At 43.4% G+C, this 12,285-nt stretch overlaps 1 protein-coding gene and 1 pseudogene across 2 annotated transcripts in view; one reads left to right on the top strand and one right to left on the bottom strand.

The window, feature by feature from the left end:
- PIK3CB (phosphatidylinositol-4,5-bisphosphate 3-kinase catalytic subunit beta) overlaps positions 1–12,285 on the top strand; it is a 98,043-nt gene that overhangs the window by 70,383 nt on the left and 15,375 nt on the right. Inside the window, exons 12-17 of the mRNA XM_080934886.1 lie at positions 1,819–1,869; positions 3,978–4,166; positions 6,342–6,463; positions 7,471–7,614; positions 8,147–8,246; positions 11,745–11,923. Of these exons, the coding sequence (XP_080791012.1) occupies positions 1,819–1,869; positions 3,978–4,166; positions 6,342–6,463; positions 7,471–7,614; positions 8,147–8,246; positions 11,745–11,923 (785 nt within the window). The remainder of the gene's footprint in view (positions 1–1,818; positions 1,870–3,977; positions 4,167–6,341; positions 6,464–7,470; positions 7,615–8,146; positions 8,247–11,744; positions 11,924–12,285) is intronic.
- Positions 5,745–6,086, bottom strand: LOC308434151 (large ribosomal subunit protein eL30-like; annotated as a pseudogene). The gene has a single exon. The product of its transcript is annotated as a large ribosomal subunit protein eL30-like (transcript).

Below are 12,285 nucleotides of genomic sequence, written 5' to 3'. Positions count from 1 at the left end.
TGCTTTCCTCTTGACTTATACATACCTTAGCCCTTGATGTCTATTAACTGTAAAAAGTCAAATGTAACAAGGCTTACTTGTGAGTAACTTTTCTAAAACCTTTTTACTGATTCTTTGTGAGTTTCACAGCATGCACCCTAGTTCATTCCTCTCCCATCCTTTCTATGTGCCCTTGCAACCTCCCCCTACCCAACAAAGCAAAATAAAATAAACAACAACAACAAAAAACAAAGAAAGAAATCATAGAAAACATCCTGGGAGCGGTAGTGTGTCACCTTGTAAATGTTCACCGTAGTGAGTCATTGGTCTGTTTCAAGGCCTCTGGCTTCTGATATCTTATCAATATCGGGTCCTCACCAGGACTCTCCTTGGACATCCTGTTGTCCTGCAGCTTTGGATCAGGAATGCTGGCCTTTGTGTACTCTAGCAGTTCATAAATGAGGTGTCTGGGCATGGGTGGTAGCTGACAGCCCACCAGCTCTCTCTTATCCATACCACTAGGATGAACTCTCCAGCCCTTTCCTGGGTAGCTCACCCGGTGCCATAACCAGCAAGAAACAGGGCGAGCTCTCCGTCTCTTAGCTCTCATACTCTCCAAGTGGCTCACTTGCACTTGTGTCACCAGAGCCAGCTCCTCTGCATTGCCCAGGCATGTTCAGAGCCTGCTCTAAGTGCTGCTGCCCTCCACGCAGTAGGTAGGACCAGGTCATCCGCTCTCCTAACTCCTGCTGATGGTGAGAACCAGGAGCGGGTGGGGAGACATACACCGTTTCCACACCACCTCATGGCATATGAGTGGCTGGCAGAGTCAACTCTCTCACGCTCACAGCTCACCCAAGGCCTGTTACCAGGGCCAGCTCCACCGTACTGCCCAGGTGGTTGCCAGATCTCTATGGTCATATAAGCCATGCACATCAACACAGGCCCAGACACGGCCCTCAGGTGGCAGTACTGGCTAGGACTTCACCCTGGCCTCAGGTGGCTGTGCTGGCTACTCACAGCAGGCTACTCCTTTCTGCCCTCGGGTCTCCAGTTCTAGCTCTTCATAATGCTGAACTGCTGTGCTCTCTTTCTCTCCCATCTGACCACCACTTGCACATTGCGGTGGCTCCCACTGTGGGCAGGCCACCTGGCTGGTGGGCCTCTGGGTGTCTTTCTTTGCCCACTCCATGGCAAGTGTACAGCATGGCCATGCCAGGTGGCTGCAGGCTGGTTTCTGGATGCTCTCCTTCATCCACGTTGCCTGGCAGCCGGTGGGCCGCTGTGTGTCTTCTACCTGCTCAGACTGCTGGAGGGTAGGCGGTTCTCTCCCTTAGAACCCTTTAACATTTTTAAAAAACTATTCCTATTTTATATGTGGAGTGTTTTGCTGACACAAATATTTGTGTACCATATGCCGGCAGTTCCCAGGGAGGTAAAATCAGATCCCCTGCAACTGCATTTCCAGATGATTGTGAACTACCATGTGGGTTCTGGGAAGCAAACCAGGTCTTCTGGAAGAGCAGCAAGTACTCTTAACCACTGAGCGGTCCTTCAGCCCCCACCCTCGCAACTCTTCCTTATCTAGGAGCAGTCTGCAAGCGCTTTGCTCTGCAGTCCCCTCAGTGACGCCATGGTTTCCGTGTTGTCAGGGGATTTGAAGCCCTTGGGTGAACACTGATTTTGGGGGTTGTTCTATGTTTTTACTTATTTTTTATTTATAAAGGTTTTGAGTGCCAAGCATTTACAGTCTCTTGTAATTCAAATCAAACATAGTTGTGCACATTATCCGTTTTACAAATATCAGGATGAAGTGTAAGTTTTTATTTTTTCCGACAGATCATCGAGAAGGCAGCTGAGATTGCCAGTGGAGACAGTGCTAACGTGTCAGTGAGTATCGAGCTCCGTGTGTGGAGGCCTTTACTTTGTCTGTTGTAATTAATGAACGTGTGGGAGACTTAACCCCGAAGAAGTCCTGGTATGGATAAGTGTGCACAGCCCATTGCTGGCTAAGCGAAGCTCGGTGTTAGTGGCTCGTATGACTTGGATGGGAAGCCCTTTTCTGCATACGTTCAGGGCAGTGGCCCACAGTAGCTGCTAGTGCACCACATAATTCCAGGGCTGGGAACAGATAGCATGTGTTGTTTTTGAATATTACACACTACACATCTTCAGTGAGGACCTTCTTCAGTAGAACAAAGTGTTAAATCTTACTGCTTCCTACAGAGTCCAGTCACTGTGAGGTGGTATCTAGACTGACCAGCTAGCAAGCTACTGGAAGTCATCTACCTGCTTCGTCTTCTCCATGGATGGTTACAGATGCAGACATGGCTTGGTCTTCACAGGGATCCTGGGGGTCAAAGTTTGGGTCTTTGTGTTGGCACACCAAGTGTCTCACTACCTCCATTGAGATAGCTTCCAGCTCAGGTTCTTACTTGGAACAAGCAGCCTTCTCCATTTTCCTCAATGATGCAGATTTCTGCTTTCTGTATTCTTACACTTTTAAACTCTGGTTATCTGCCTGTTCACTGTAATGTGCCTTCAGGATGTAGATTCCTACATATGAAGATTCCCAAGTATCTTGGGACCTGGTAGTTCCCAAGGGCCCAACACTTTTACCTGCTGACAGGATTACTGTCACAGTGCAACATAGGGGCATGCATGGCCAGCTACACTGTTTCCTCTTCAGGCAGATACCTTACTCCAAATTCTAGCTGACCCCCCCCCCAACCCACGCTTTGAATCTGAGCTGGAGTTCCCTAGAACTGTACCTAGCACCTCACTGCTCCCTGAGCCTGAAGGCCCCAATTCCTCGTCACAGCTGCATTCTCTCACTAACGGGTCCCTGCTAGGTCCATATGCATTTCATATTCACACCCCCACCACATTTTAGACAGATTGGCATCAGACTTATGTGTAGCAGAAGATAGATGTTTGGACTCCCCTGAATCTCCTGCCTCATCCTTCTAAGTGCTGGGATTGCAGGTGTACCATGCCACATGTGGAAGGTGGCTTTGTTGTTTTTGCTGCTATTTAAACATGGTCACCTGCGTTTATTGGCACTTTGGTTCCTTCTGAATGCTGGATTCACGACATCACTAGGGAACTACTTCATTTCTGTGTTAGGATGGAGTCCTGTGAATTGAGCCAGTGCTTTGCAACTGAGTAAATGTTCCAAGGCTATAGAGTTTTACTGTTTGTGATTATAGGGTTATTTGTTTTTAGATTTGTGTGTGTGTGTGTGTGTATGTGTGTGTGTGTGTGTGTGTGTGTGTGTGTGTGTGTGTATGTATATATATAGTGCTCTGTCTGCATGTATGCCTGTAGGCCAGAAGAGAGCATCTGATCCCATTACAGACAGTTGTGAGCCATCATGTGGTTGCTGGGAATTGAATTCAGGACTTCTCGAAGAGCAGTCAGTGCTCTTAACCTCTTAGCCATCTCTCCAGTTCCAATCACAGGGTTTCTAATTTATACAAATTTTATGCCTTTATGCCAAGGCACAAGCAAAGGTCTCTGCTTATTATTTTTATTTTACTTGTTACATGTTTGGGCTATGGGGGTGGTGCTGGGGGTTGGTAGAACTCAGGAGATGGTGAGTTGGCTCAGGAGATAAAAGTGCTTGCCACCCAGCACATCTTTAATCCTAGCACTTGGGAAGCAGAGGCCCACTAGCCTGATCTACAGAGCAAATTAAAGGAAAAACTAACTCAAATAATAGTGAATTTATAAGCTATTTAAATGATGGAATATATTTAACCTAAAGCAATAGTGCCATCTAGTGTTTGCACTTGGATTTTTACAAAAGAACCTTTATGCATAGCATATAACCTATTAATACAGAGCAGTGTAAACTTTTTAAAAGGATTCATGTTCATCTATCTTTGTACAGAATTTCAGTTTGTAAGGCTCACAATTATAAAGTCATTGTATATAAATTTGCTGAGCCTCTGGTTTGCACAGTTAAATTCCATAATGACTGTTTTATTTTCTTAAAGAGTCGTGGTGGGAAAAAATTTCTTGCTGTACTGAAAGAAATCTTGGACAGGGACCCCCTGTCTCAACTGTGTGAGAATGAAATGGACCTTATTTGGACCCTACGGCAAGACTGCAGAGAAAATTTCCCACAGTCACTGCCAAAACTACTCCTGTCAATCAAGTGGAATAAACTTGAAGATGTTGCTCAGGTGAGAGAAAATTCCTTGTTCTTCTCCCATCTCTGTCTTCTTTCCCTCCACTTTCTTTTCCCCAAATAGCAAAAACAGTTTCTGTATGTGAGAGAGAGAGAGAGAGAGAGAGAGAGAGAGAGAGAGAGAGAGAGAGAGAGAGAGAGTATATATACATGTGTATACATTAGTCTTTGATTTTGTGTAAAATGTATTTCCTTAGAAGTATTTCCATTTGTTGGGTGTTTTTGTTTTCTCTTAAAGATAGGTTCTTACTTATATAGCTTTGCCTCTCTCAAATGCCTAGTCCTTCTGTCTCTACCTTCAAGTACTGGGATTGCAGATGTGCACCATGCTACCTAACTTGTTGGATGAGGTTGTAAACCTTTACATATCCCGTGTAACTTGAGAAATCCTGGAGTCAGGGTGAGGGGACCAGGCCTTATATTAACAAAACTGGAACAGTAGTTTGGGAGCCACCATCTGTCAAAATGGATGATAGTCAAGTCTACCAGTCTCATCATAGAACCCCAAGTGGTTTGTTGTTTTAGGCAGGGTCTTACTCTGTAAGCCTGGCTGGCTTAGAACTCACTGTATAGACCACACTGGTCTCTCACTCACTGACATCCATCCATCTCTGCTTCCCAAGGGCTGGGTTTAAAAGCATGTGCCACCATGCTGGCACAGTTGCTTCTGAGGAGCTCAAGGAACACCTTCTCCTCACGATGATCTAGTCAGCATAGCGATCCAGCACTGACCTTGCCCGTGGTACAGGATACTCAAGAAAAACCCAACAAGAGATATCAAATACTAGAGGAAGGTTTATCAAGTGTTGAGCTTTGATTTGATTACTACAAATCAAACTTTTTACCACTCTCAGTCAGAACAAGTTTCATTCCCAGTTGTCTGTCCCTCTGAGACTCTGTCCTGTAAATGTATTGGACCCACAGGAGCAGGACTCCACATGTCACAGAGGCACGGCAGGGTTCCTCTTCAGAGGACTGGGTGTGCCCACAACTGTGTCTTTCACTTGCAGCTACAGCTCCTGCCCAGAGAGTCTTGTTGTCTAAGGTCCGGTTAGCATTTGTGATAGGATTCAGTAGCCATTAAAAAGAATGTACGCAATTCCGTTTTTTAAAGTGGATTATTTATATTTATTCTGATTTGAGGAGCTCCTCAGTGTTCTGGCTGATTTAAAAAAAAATCTGCAAAGTAATAGATTTCTTTAAAGATTCATTTAAAAGTGACTGGGCTTGATAGTGCATGTCTTCAGTCTCAGCACTTGAGAGACAGGCTGATCTCTGAGTTAACCTAATGTACAGATGGAGTTCCAGGACAGCCAGAGCTACACAGAAAAACTGCCTCAAAACAACCAAACACATACTTACATACTAAACTTGGTAATTTTATATTAAGTTACTGACTTTTTTTTAATATATACATCTTCACTTAGCTTAAGACTTGGCCTATTTATACCTGTTTTGTTCTTAAATTATGCAGTGGTTAATCACTGTAGACTCCTGTTTTCCTTAGGTACATAGTAACCTTTTTTTTCCCCAAAAGGAGCTCTGGCAAAGTTTTATTAAGGGAAAACTTTGTTTACCTCTCCACAGTCTGTTCTGGCAGGATTCTAATAATATCAGAGTCACCTGGGTCGATGACAGCCCATGTGCACACTGTAGTATTTCCCACACGCTGTGCCCAGTTCAGTATTATTGCCACTGTAGTGATGGGCACCAGTGTTAGCCAACATGGCGTAGTGTTCTATTTCAGATCTCAGAGCTGGGCAGTTGTTGGCGAGGACAACCAACTTTGCTTCACCTTGTCTGATCATCTCAGAGTCTGTTTGTACCCCAGTGCATACTTTCCACTTTTCATAACAAGCTGGAGCCTAGAGTTGATCAACTCCAGAGACTTTTTCGTCTTCTTTGCGGTCACCATCTTCTTGCCTTATGTGCAAGATAACACCCAACCAAGATCAGCCGCCAAGATGGCCTGGGAGTGAGAAGGGCCATTTAAACTTCTATATGACTTTTCAGAAACAAAGACAACCTTTGTTAGTCTGCATCTGCTAGACTGTTTGAGGCATCAGTAATTAAACGTTTACTTTCTTTTGACCATCCCTGTTCCCATGTACCAGGAAAGATAAGTTACTTTTGTCCACCATACTTCTGACCCAGTTTTAATTTTAAACAGCTTCAGGCGCTCCTGCAGATTTGGCCCAAACTGCCCCCCAGGGAAGCACTGGAGCTCCTGGATTTCAACTATCCAGACCAATATGTCCGGGAGTACGCTGTAGGCTGCCTTCGACAGATGAGGTATCTCTTTTAATGGGACCGTCCTGGGGCAAGGAATTATCTGAGCTCCTTGAATGTTGCTTTAGTAAGGTAAGGGCCAGAGGAAGCTTGTGCGAACTTTGGCGGCCTGGTTCTGTGGGAGCGTATCTTAGCGCCCTCTGCCGGCTCTGCAGCACAAACCTTGCTGCTGCAGAGCAGGTGAGGTGTAGGTAGTCCGTTCTTCCCTTTCACTACAGGACAGAGTTCTGAAATCAAAGTGTCCAAGTGCCTGCCTTAGGCCAGCCCTTGAGGCCAGATTTCCACACTGAGCAGCCATGCCTCTGTTGCCTCTTTCCTTCCCCATAGTTAATTGTCCTAAATCAGAAGGGTTAGTAGTCTGTGATGGAGACATGTTTGTTTGCTTATTTTCTCAAGGGATCTGCCATTGCACTCACTGTGTAGCCCAGGCTAGCTAGTTATCAAACTCAGACTGATCCTCCTGCCCCAAGTTCTGGCTATGATCTCTCCTTGCTTTTAAAATCAGGTCTATTTTAAATAGTTTGATAAGCACAAAAAAAAACAAAACAAAACAAAAAAACCCAACAACTATGTAACCTCTGTAATAGTCGAGATGTAAAATCCCACGAATAGGAGAAGCAGCCTCTCACTTTTATATTTGTTTCTAGTAGTTTTTATAAGTGGACATAGAGAAGCTTTACCATGGAAGCCAGATGTCTTTATTGACCCCTGGACCCTACCTAAACAGAGAATGAGAGAATTCACTCTACCACATTGTCCTCTGAACACTGTGATACACACACCACATACATGCCACAAACACAACAAAAATTATTATGTTAAAATGGCTATTTGGAGGTAGCGGGCATGACTCCTGGCAGATTATATGTATAATCACGTGGAACATTAAGTGTAGTGACAAACTTGGTCCAGGAGACCCATGCACATTAGCCAGTGGCATGTGACAGATAGTAGGGAGGGGTCATTTCCGGCACAGGTGGCTGAGTTTCTGTCGATTTTGTTTCTTTCAGTGACGAAGAACTCTCTCAGTATCTTTTACAGCTGGTGCAGGTTTTGAAATACGAGCCTTTTCTTGACTGTGCCCTCTCCAGATTCCTATTAGAAAGAGCACTTGATAATCGGAGGATTGGGCAGTTTCTATTTTGGCATCTTAGGTAAGCCTTTTCTATTTTAATTTTATACCATTATGTGCTCTAATAACTACTCCAGTGTGATGTAAGACCCTCAGCAGACTAGCCAGAAGCTTGATGGTTTCTGATCCATCTAGAACTTTTACACTTTTTGGTGCCTTCTCTTATTTTTTGATACCTAAATTTTGTTTTCATCATTTGGCAAAGTATTTCAGGTAAGTAGTCTATGATACTTTCTAGATTTTTAACTAAAACTAGTAACTGTTATATTGTAATATTGTCTAACAAACTAATTTTTGTCTAAAGATATTGATTTAATATATCTATTACATGTGTGCTCTGATCAAATCTACCACTACGTGCTCCTCCCCAACTTTCACTGTCATGTTTCCCTCCTAACTTCATTTGCTCATTTTTTTAAAACTATTTTTATTTTATGTACATTGGTAATTTGACTGCATGTGTGCCTGCTTGAGGGTGTCAGATCCCCTGGAGCTGGGTCACACACACTCTCAAGTGTTTGATTACAAGCCATTTCAACGTTGCTTCTCTGCAGGTCAGAGGTGCACACTCCTGCTGTGTCCGTTCAGTTTGGTGTCATCCTGGAGGCATACTGTCGGGGGAGCGTAGGGCACATGAAAGTGCTTTCCAAACAGGTGCGAGCTTCTGTTTTAATTCAGTTTAGCACACAGTGATCAATCGAGCTTATCAAATAGAATTTCTCCAGCCACATATTTCATTGCCCTTTCAGTAACTAACCTCATCAATACTTTGTGGGAATGGACTGAGTCTCATGAAACTCAGGATGGCCTTGAACTCACTATTTAGTCAAGTAGGACCATGGTCAGGAGATCCTCCTGCCCCAGCCTTTTGAGTGCTGGGGTCCTCAGCACTTGGTGCACTCAGGAATAGACTCACAACTGTGTACCTGACATGTAAGCAGTCTACCGCTGAGCTATTTCCTAGCCTTTAGCGTTCAGGAAACTGTCAAGATAAGTTTCAGCTTAGCGTTCAAGCATATCTCATACTTTCTATATTAATAGGATGCCCTACATTTTAATAATAGTCTATGTATTTCATGATGGACATAAGGGAGGCGATCTTCTGCCTCTAGTGTTTCATAGTCTGCATTACTCTTTTCGGGTAGTGTGTTTCTAAAGCTTTACAACTCTTTAGTGTTTATGATGCATGTATTTCATTGCATCTTTTAGACCAAGATACAGTGAGGTATACATATGTGATTTCTCTAGTTCAGAATCCTTGTTACCTTTTCAAGCTATATCTTCATACCTAAAATTGTAGTATGTTCTTGCAGAAGTATTGCTGATATTACCATTAAGTTATTAAATAATTACCCTGTGCCAAGACCTCATACTGTTTTTAAGTATCCTTCTAATTGTGCACCTGATAATTAACTATTATGTATGTAAAATACAGGCTGCCCTTGAACTCTGACCCCCTGCCCCAGATGCTAGGAATGTAAGAATGTGCTACCATTCCTTGCTCACATACTCAGCTGAGAATCTTCATTCACACCATGAAACAGTATCATTATTCCCACAATTTGGAACCCAGTAATCACGGTGGTCTCCTAATCTGACCCATTATCTTTTACTCCCTACCTCTACAACAGGCTTCTCATTCCTACCCTCTCCTGTCTGCCTCCCCTCCCCAGCGCAGCCTGTGAACATTTGATTAGTTATTGGTTAAGTGATCTTTTTATCTAGTCATATTATTCTCCTCTTTAAATCCCTAACAGTATTTTTTTTTTATAACACAGAAAATCCAGATTTTTCTACCCAGGCTTATAAGGTCCCAGTTAGTTGCTTTGTATTTGGCTTCATTATGTCCCTGAGGCTCCCCTTGCTCAGTTGTCAAGCATACCGAATATCCTCTTGGTTCTCTAGGAGCGTTTAGTGTGACTTTTCTAACAAGGCATGCATACCACCCTTCCCTTCCCCATCTTCCTCCCCTGAGCCCAGGTCCTCTTGCACCATAGGTGAGCATTGTATTGCTAAGCTCCAGCCCCAGCTCTTTTCTATGTTACAGTATACACACCTATGTGCAGATAGCCACAGATGCAGGTGTTTGTGAGCTGACTGTGTGAGTGCTGGGAACCAGACGCCAGCCCTCAGCAAACACACTTGACCATCGAACCATCTCTTCAGGCCCAGTCTCCATCTCACTCCACCCCTGTTTATTTTTTAAATTCTATTTTGAGTGAGTTGCCCAGGCTGGCCTGGGACCACCAGGGCCGGTCATTACTCTTAGAGAAAAACTCTACTCTTTCCATGGTGGGATAGGGATCAGGGGTGGGTGTCGGAGGGTGACTTGTTAGAATGGTTCTCTATGGCAGGAAATGGAACTCAGATCTCCAGGCTTGGCCACAAGTACTCTGCCAGCCCACCATGGTATTTTTGTTATCATTATAAAGTTGTAAAATGGCAATTGTTGAAACACTTCAAAGTGTTTTTTGACTTATGGCCACTTAGGATACTATTCCAGGAAAAGAGTATCGGCACAGTTAGCAATGGGGCGTAGCAGTTCCCAACCGTACAAACCTGGAAGACGTTCTAGTTTGAAATAGTTCACAACGCTCTGGTTTGCATAGCTCAGTTTTCATCTGGTTCTCTTGTTGTGCAGCTCCTGAAGCTGTTAAAAATGAAGTGCCTGTGGTTTTGACAGCTGGCTAACTTGGCAAGCACTGGCCGTCTTGCTTTTAATCATTAAACTACATAGAGCCATTACTTTTCTGTATGAGCAAGGTCTCAGCCAAATTTTGGAAACTACATGCGAGAATCCACATCAATTCATAGTCTGAATGGTTTTCTTGCACAGAAAGCAAATTTTAAAATGAAAAGATGATACAAAATAAATTCCCTGATAAGGAATTAACAAACCAAAGCTCTTTATGTATACCTCATATATTTGATATTTTCTTTATATGTGTTTGTTATTATTTGTTGTGTTTAGTTTTAATTACATGAAAATTTCCTTCTGGTTTATGGTTATTGTAGTCTCATGAGTTTTATATAAGATGAATGGACTCCCAGTTATTAGGTGATAACAAGAACTTTTGTGGGTCAAGTAAGGTCACCACCTTACTTGTAATTGCCCTGCCTGGTCAGGAACTTGCTACCTAAGCCAGATTGTTGTCAAATGTTTAGCTGTTTTCCTGGAGGTTTTGTTGTTGTTTATTTGTTTGTTTGAAAGCCAAAGTTTTTCCAGATCTGAGAGATGACTCAGTAGTTACGAGAACTTGTTTCTGTAGCAGACCCACGTTCAGTTCCCAGTATTTATGTCAGGTGGCTCACACCCAGCACCCTCTTCTAGCCTCAGTGGGTACACACCCATATACGCAGGCATAGGCACATATACACACTTAAAAATAAGACATGTCTTTTTTAAAAAAGCAAGTAAAAACAATTTTTTAAGCCAGCATTTTTCTATGCAGCTCTAGCTGGCATGGAACTCACTTTGCTTACCAGGCTGGCCTCAAACTCAGAGATCGGCCCATGTCTGCCCCCCTCCAAACCCCCGAGTACTGGGATTAAAGGCATGCACCACTGTACCAGCTTAAAAGCAAGCAACTTCATCTTGGACAACTAATACCTTGAATTATAATCTCTTCTTGTTGTCTTGGCAGTAGAAAGAAAACGGTAGATTTCAGACAGATGATGACAGGTGTCTCTAGGCACGGTGACACGTAACCATAGTTCCTAGAGAGGCTCAGCAGCATGGACTACATAAAAGGCTATGTCAAACTATAGAGAAGCACACAGAAGTAGGCACTAAGTACCTTAGTACGGTTTCAGGAATGGTGGATGGATTCTGCGCCAAACTGAATAGTTCAGATGGAGGTGTTCGAATCCCATTACTCCGTGAAGTGTAGAGTTGAATACAGGTTCACACCTATCCGATGCCTGCTTACTTTTCTCAAGTTTATAATATGTCTTTTAACAAAAGATTTAAAAGAAATACCTTGACTAATAAATGATAATTAAGCTCACTGTTTGTAAAACCCTTCTTATTCTCAGGGTTTTTACTTCAGCTCATTCTGTGTATGTTTGGTTGGAGCTACTGGTGAATGTGACTGCGTGATTCCATATTTTTAACCATAAGTGAATTTGGGGGTGGGGAATCTTATTTTCCAGGTTGAAGCACTCAATAAGTTAAAAACGTTAAATAGTTTAATCAAATTGAATGCAATGAAGCTGAACAGAGCTAAAGGAAAGGAGGCCATGCACACGTGCTTAAAACAGAGCGCTTACCGGGAGGCGCTCTCCGACCTGCAGTCGCCTCTGAACCCTTGTGTCATCCTCTCAGAGCTCTAGTAAGTGAATGTCTGACCTGCACAGTGAGCAAGCCGCCTGTGGGACTAGCAATGCAGAAGAGGTTTCCGAGTCAGTGTGTTAGGGAACGGGTGGGGCTGGTCATTAGTCAGGAAGGAAAGTCTTGCGTCTTCACAGGCCACATTGATATTAGGCTGTATAGCTATTAGCTAGGTTTCTCTGGGGTGGTGGGGGGGGGGAACAGCCTAGTATTGCAGATTAATTTTTTTAGGATTTATATAACTTAGGCTATATATAAGAACATGTATAAGTTTTCAAAAAGATTTAATTATTTTTAGTTTGGAGGGAGGGTCCGAGTACATGATGGGTACAGGTGTTGACAGTAGCCAGAGGCATCAGATCC

This window comes from Micromys minutus, assembly GCF_963924665.1.
Source record: "Micromys minutus genome assembly, chromosome: 21".
NCBI classification, from domain to species: Eukaryota; Metazoa; Chordata; class Mammalia; order Rodentia; family Muridae; genus Micromys; species Micromys minutus.
This window is presented reverse-complemented; position numbering and strand designations above follow the sequence as displayed.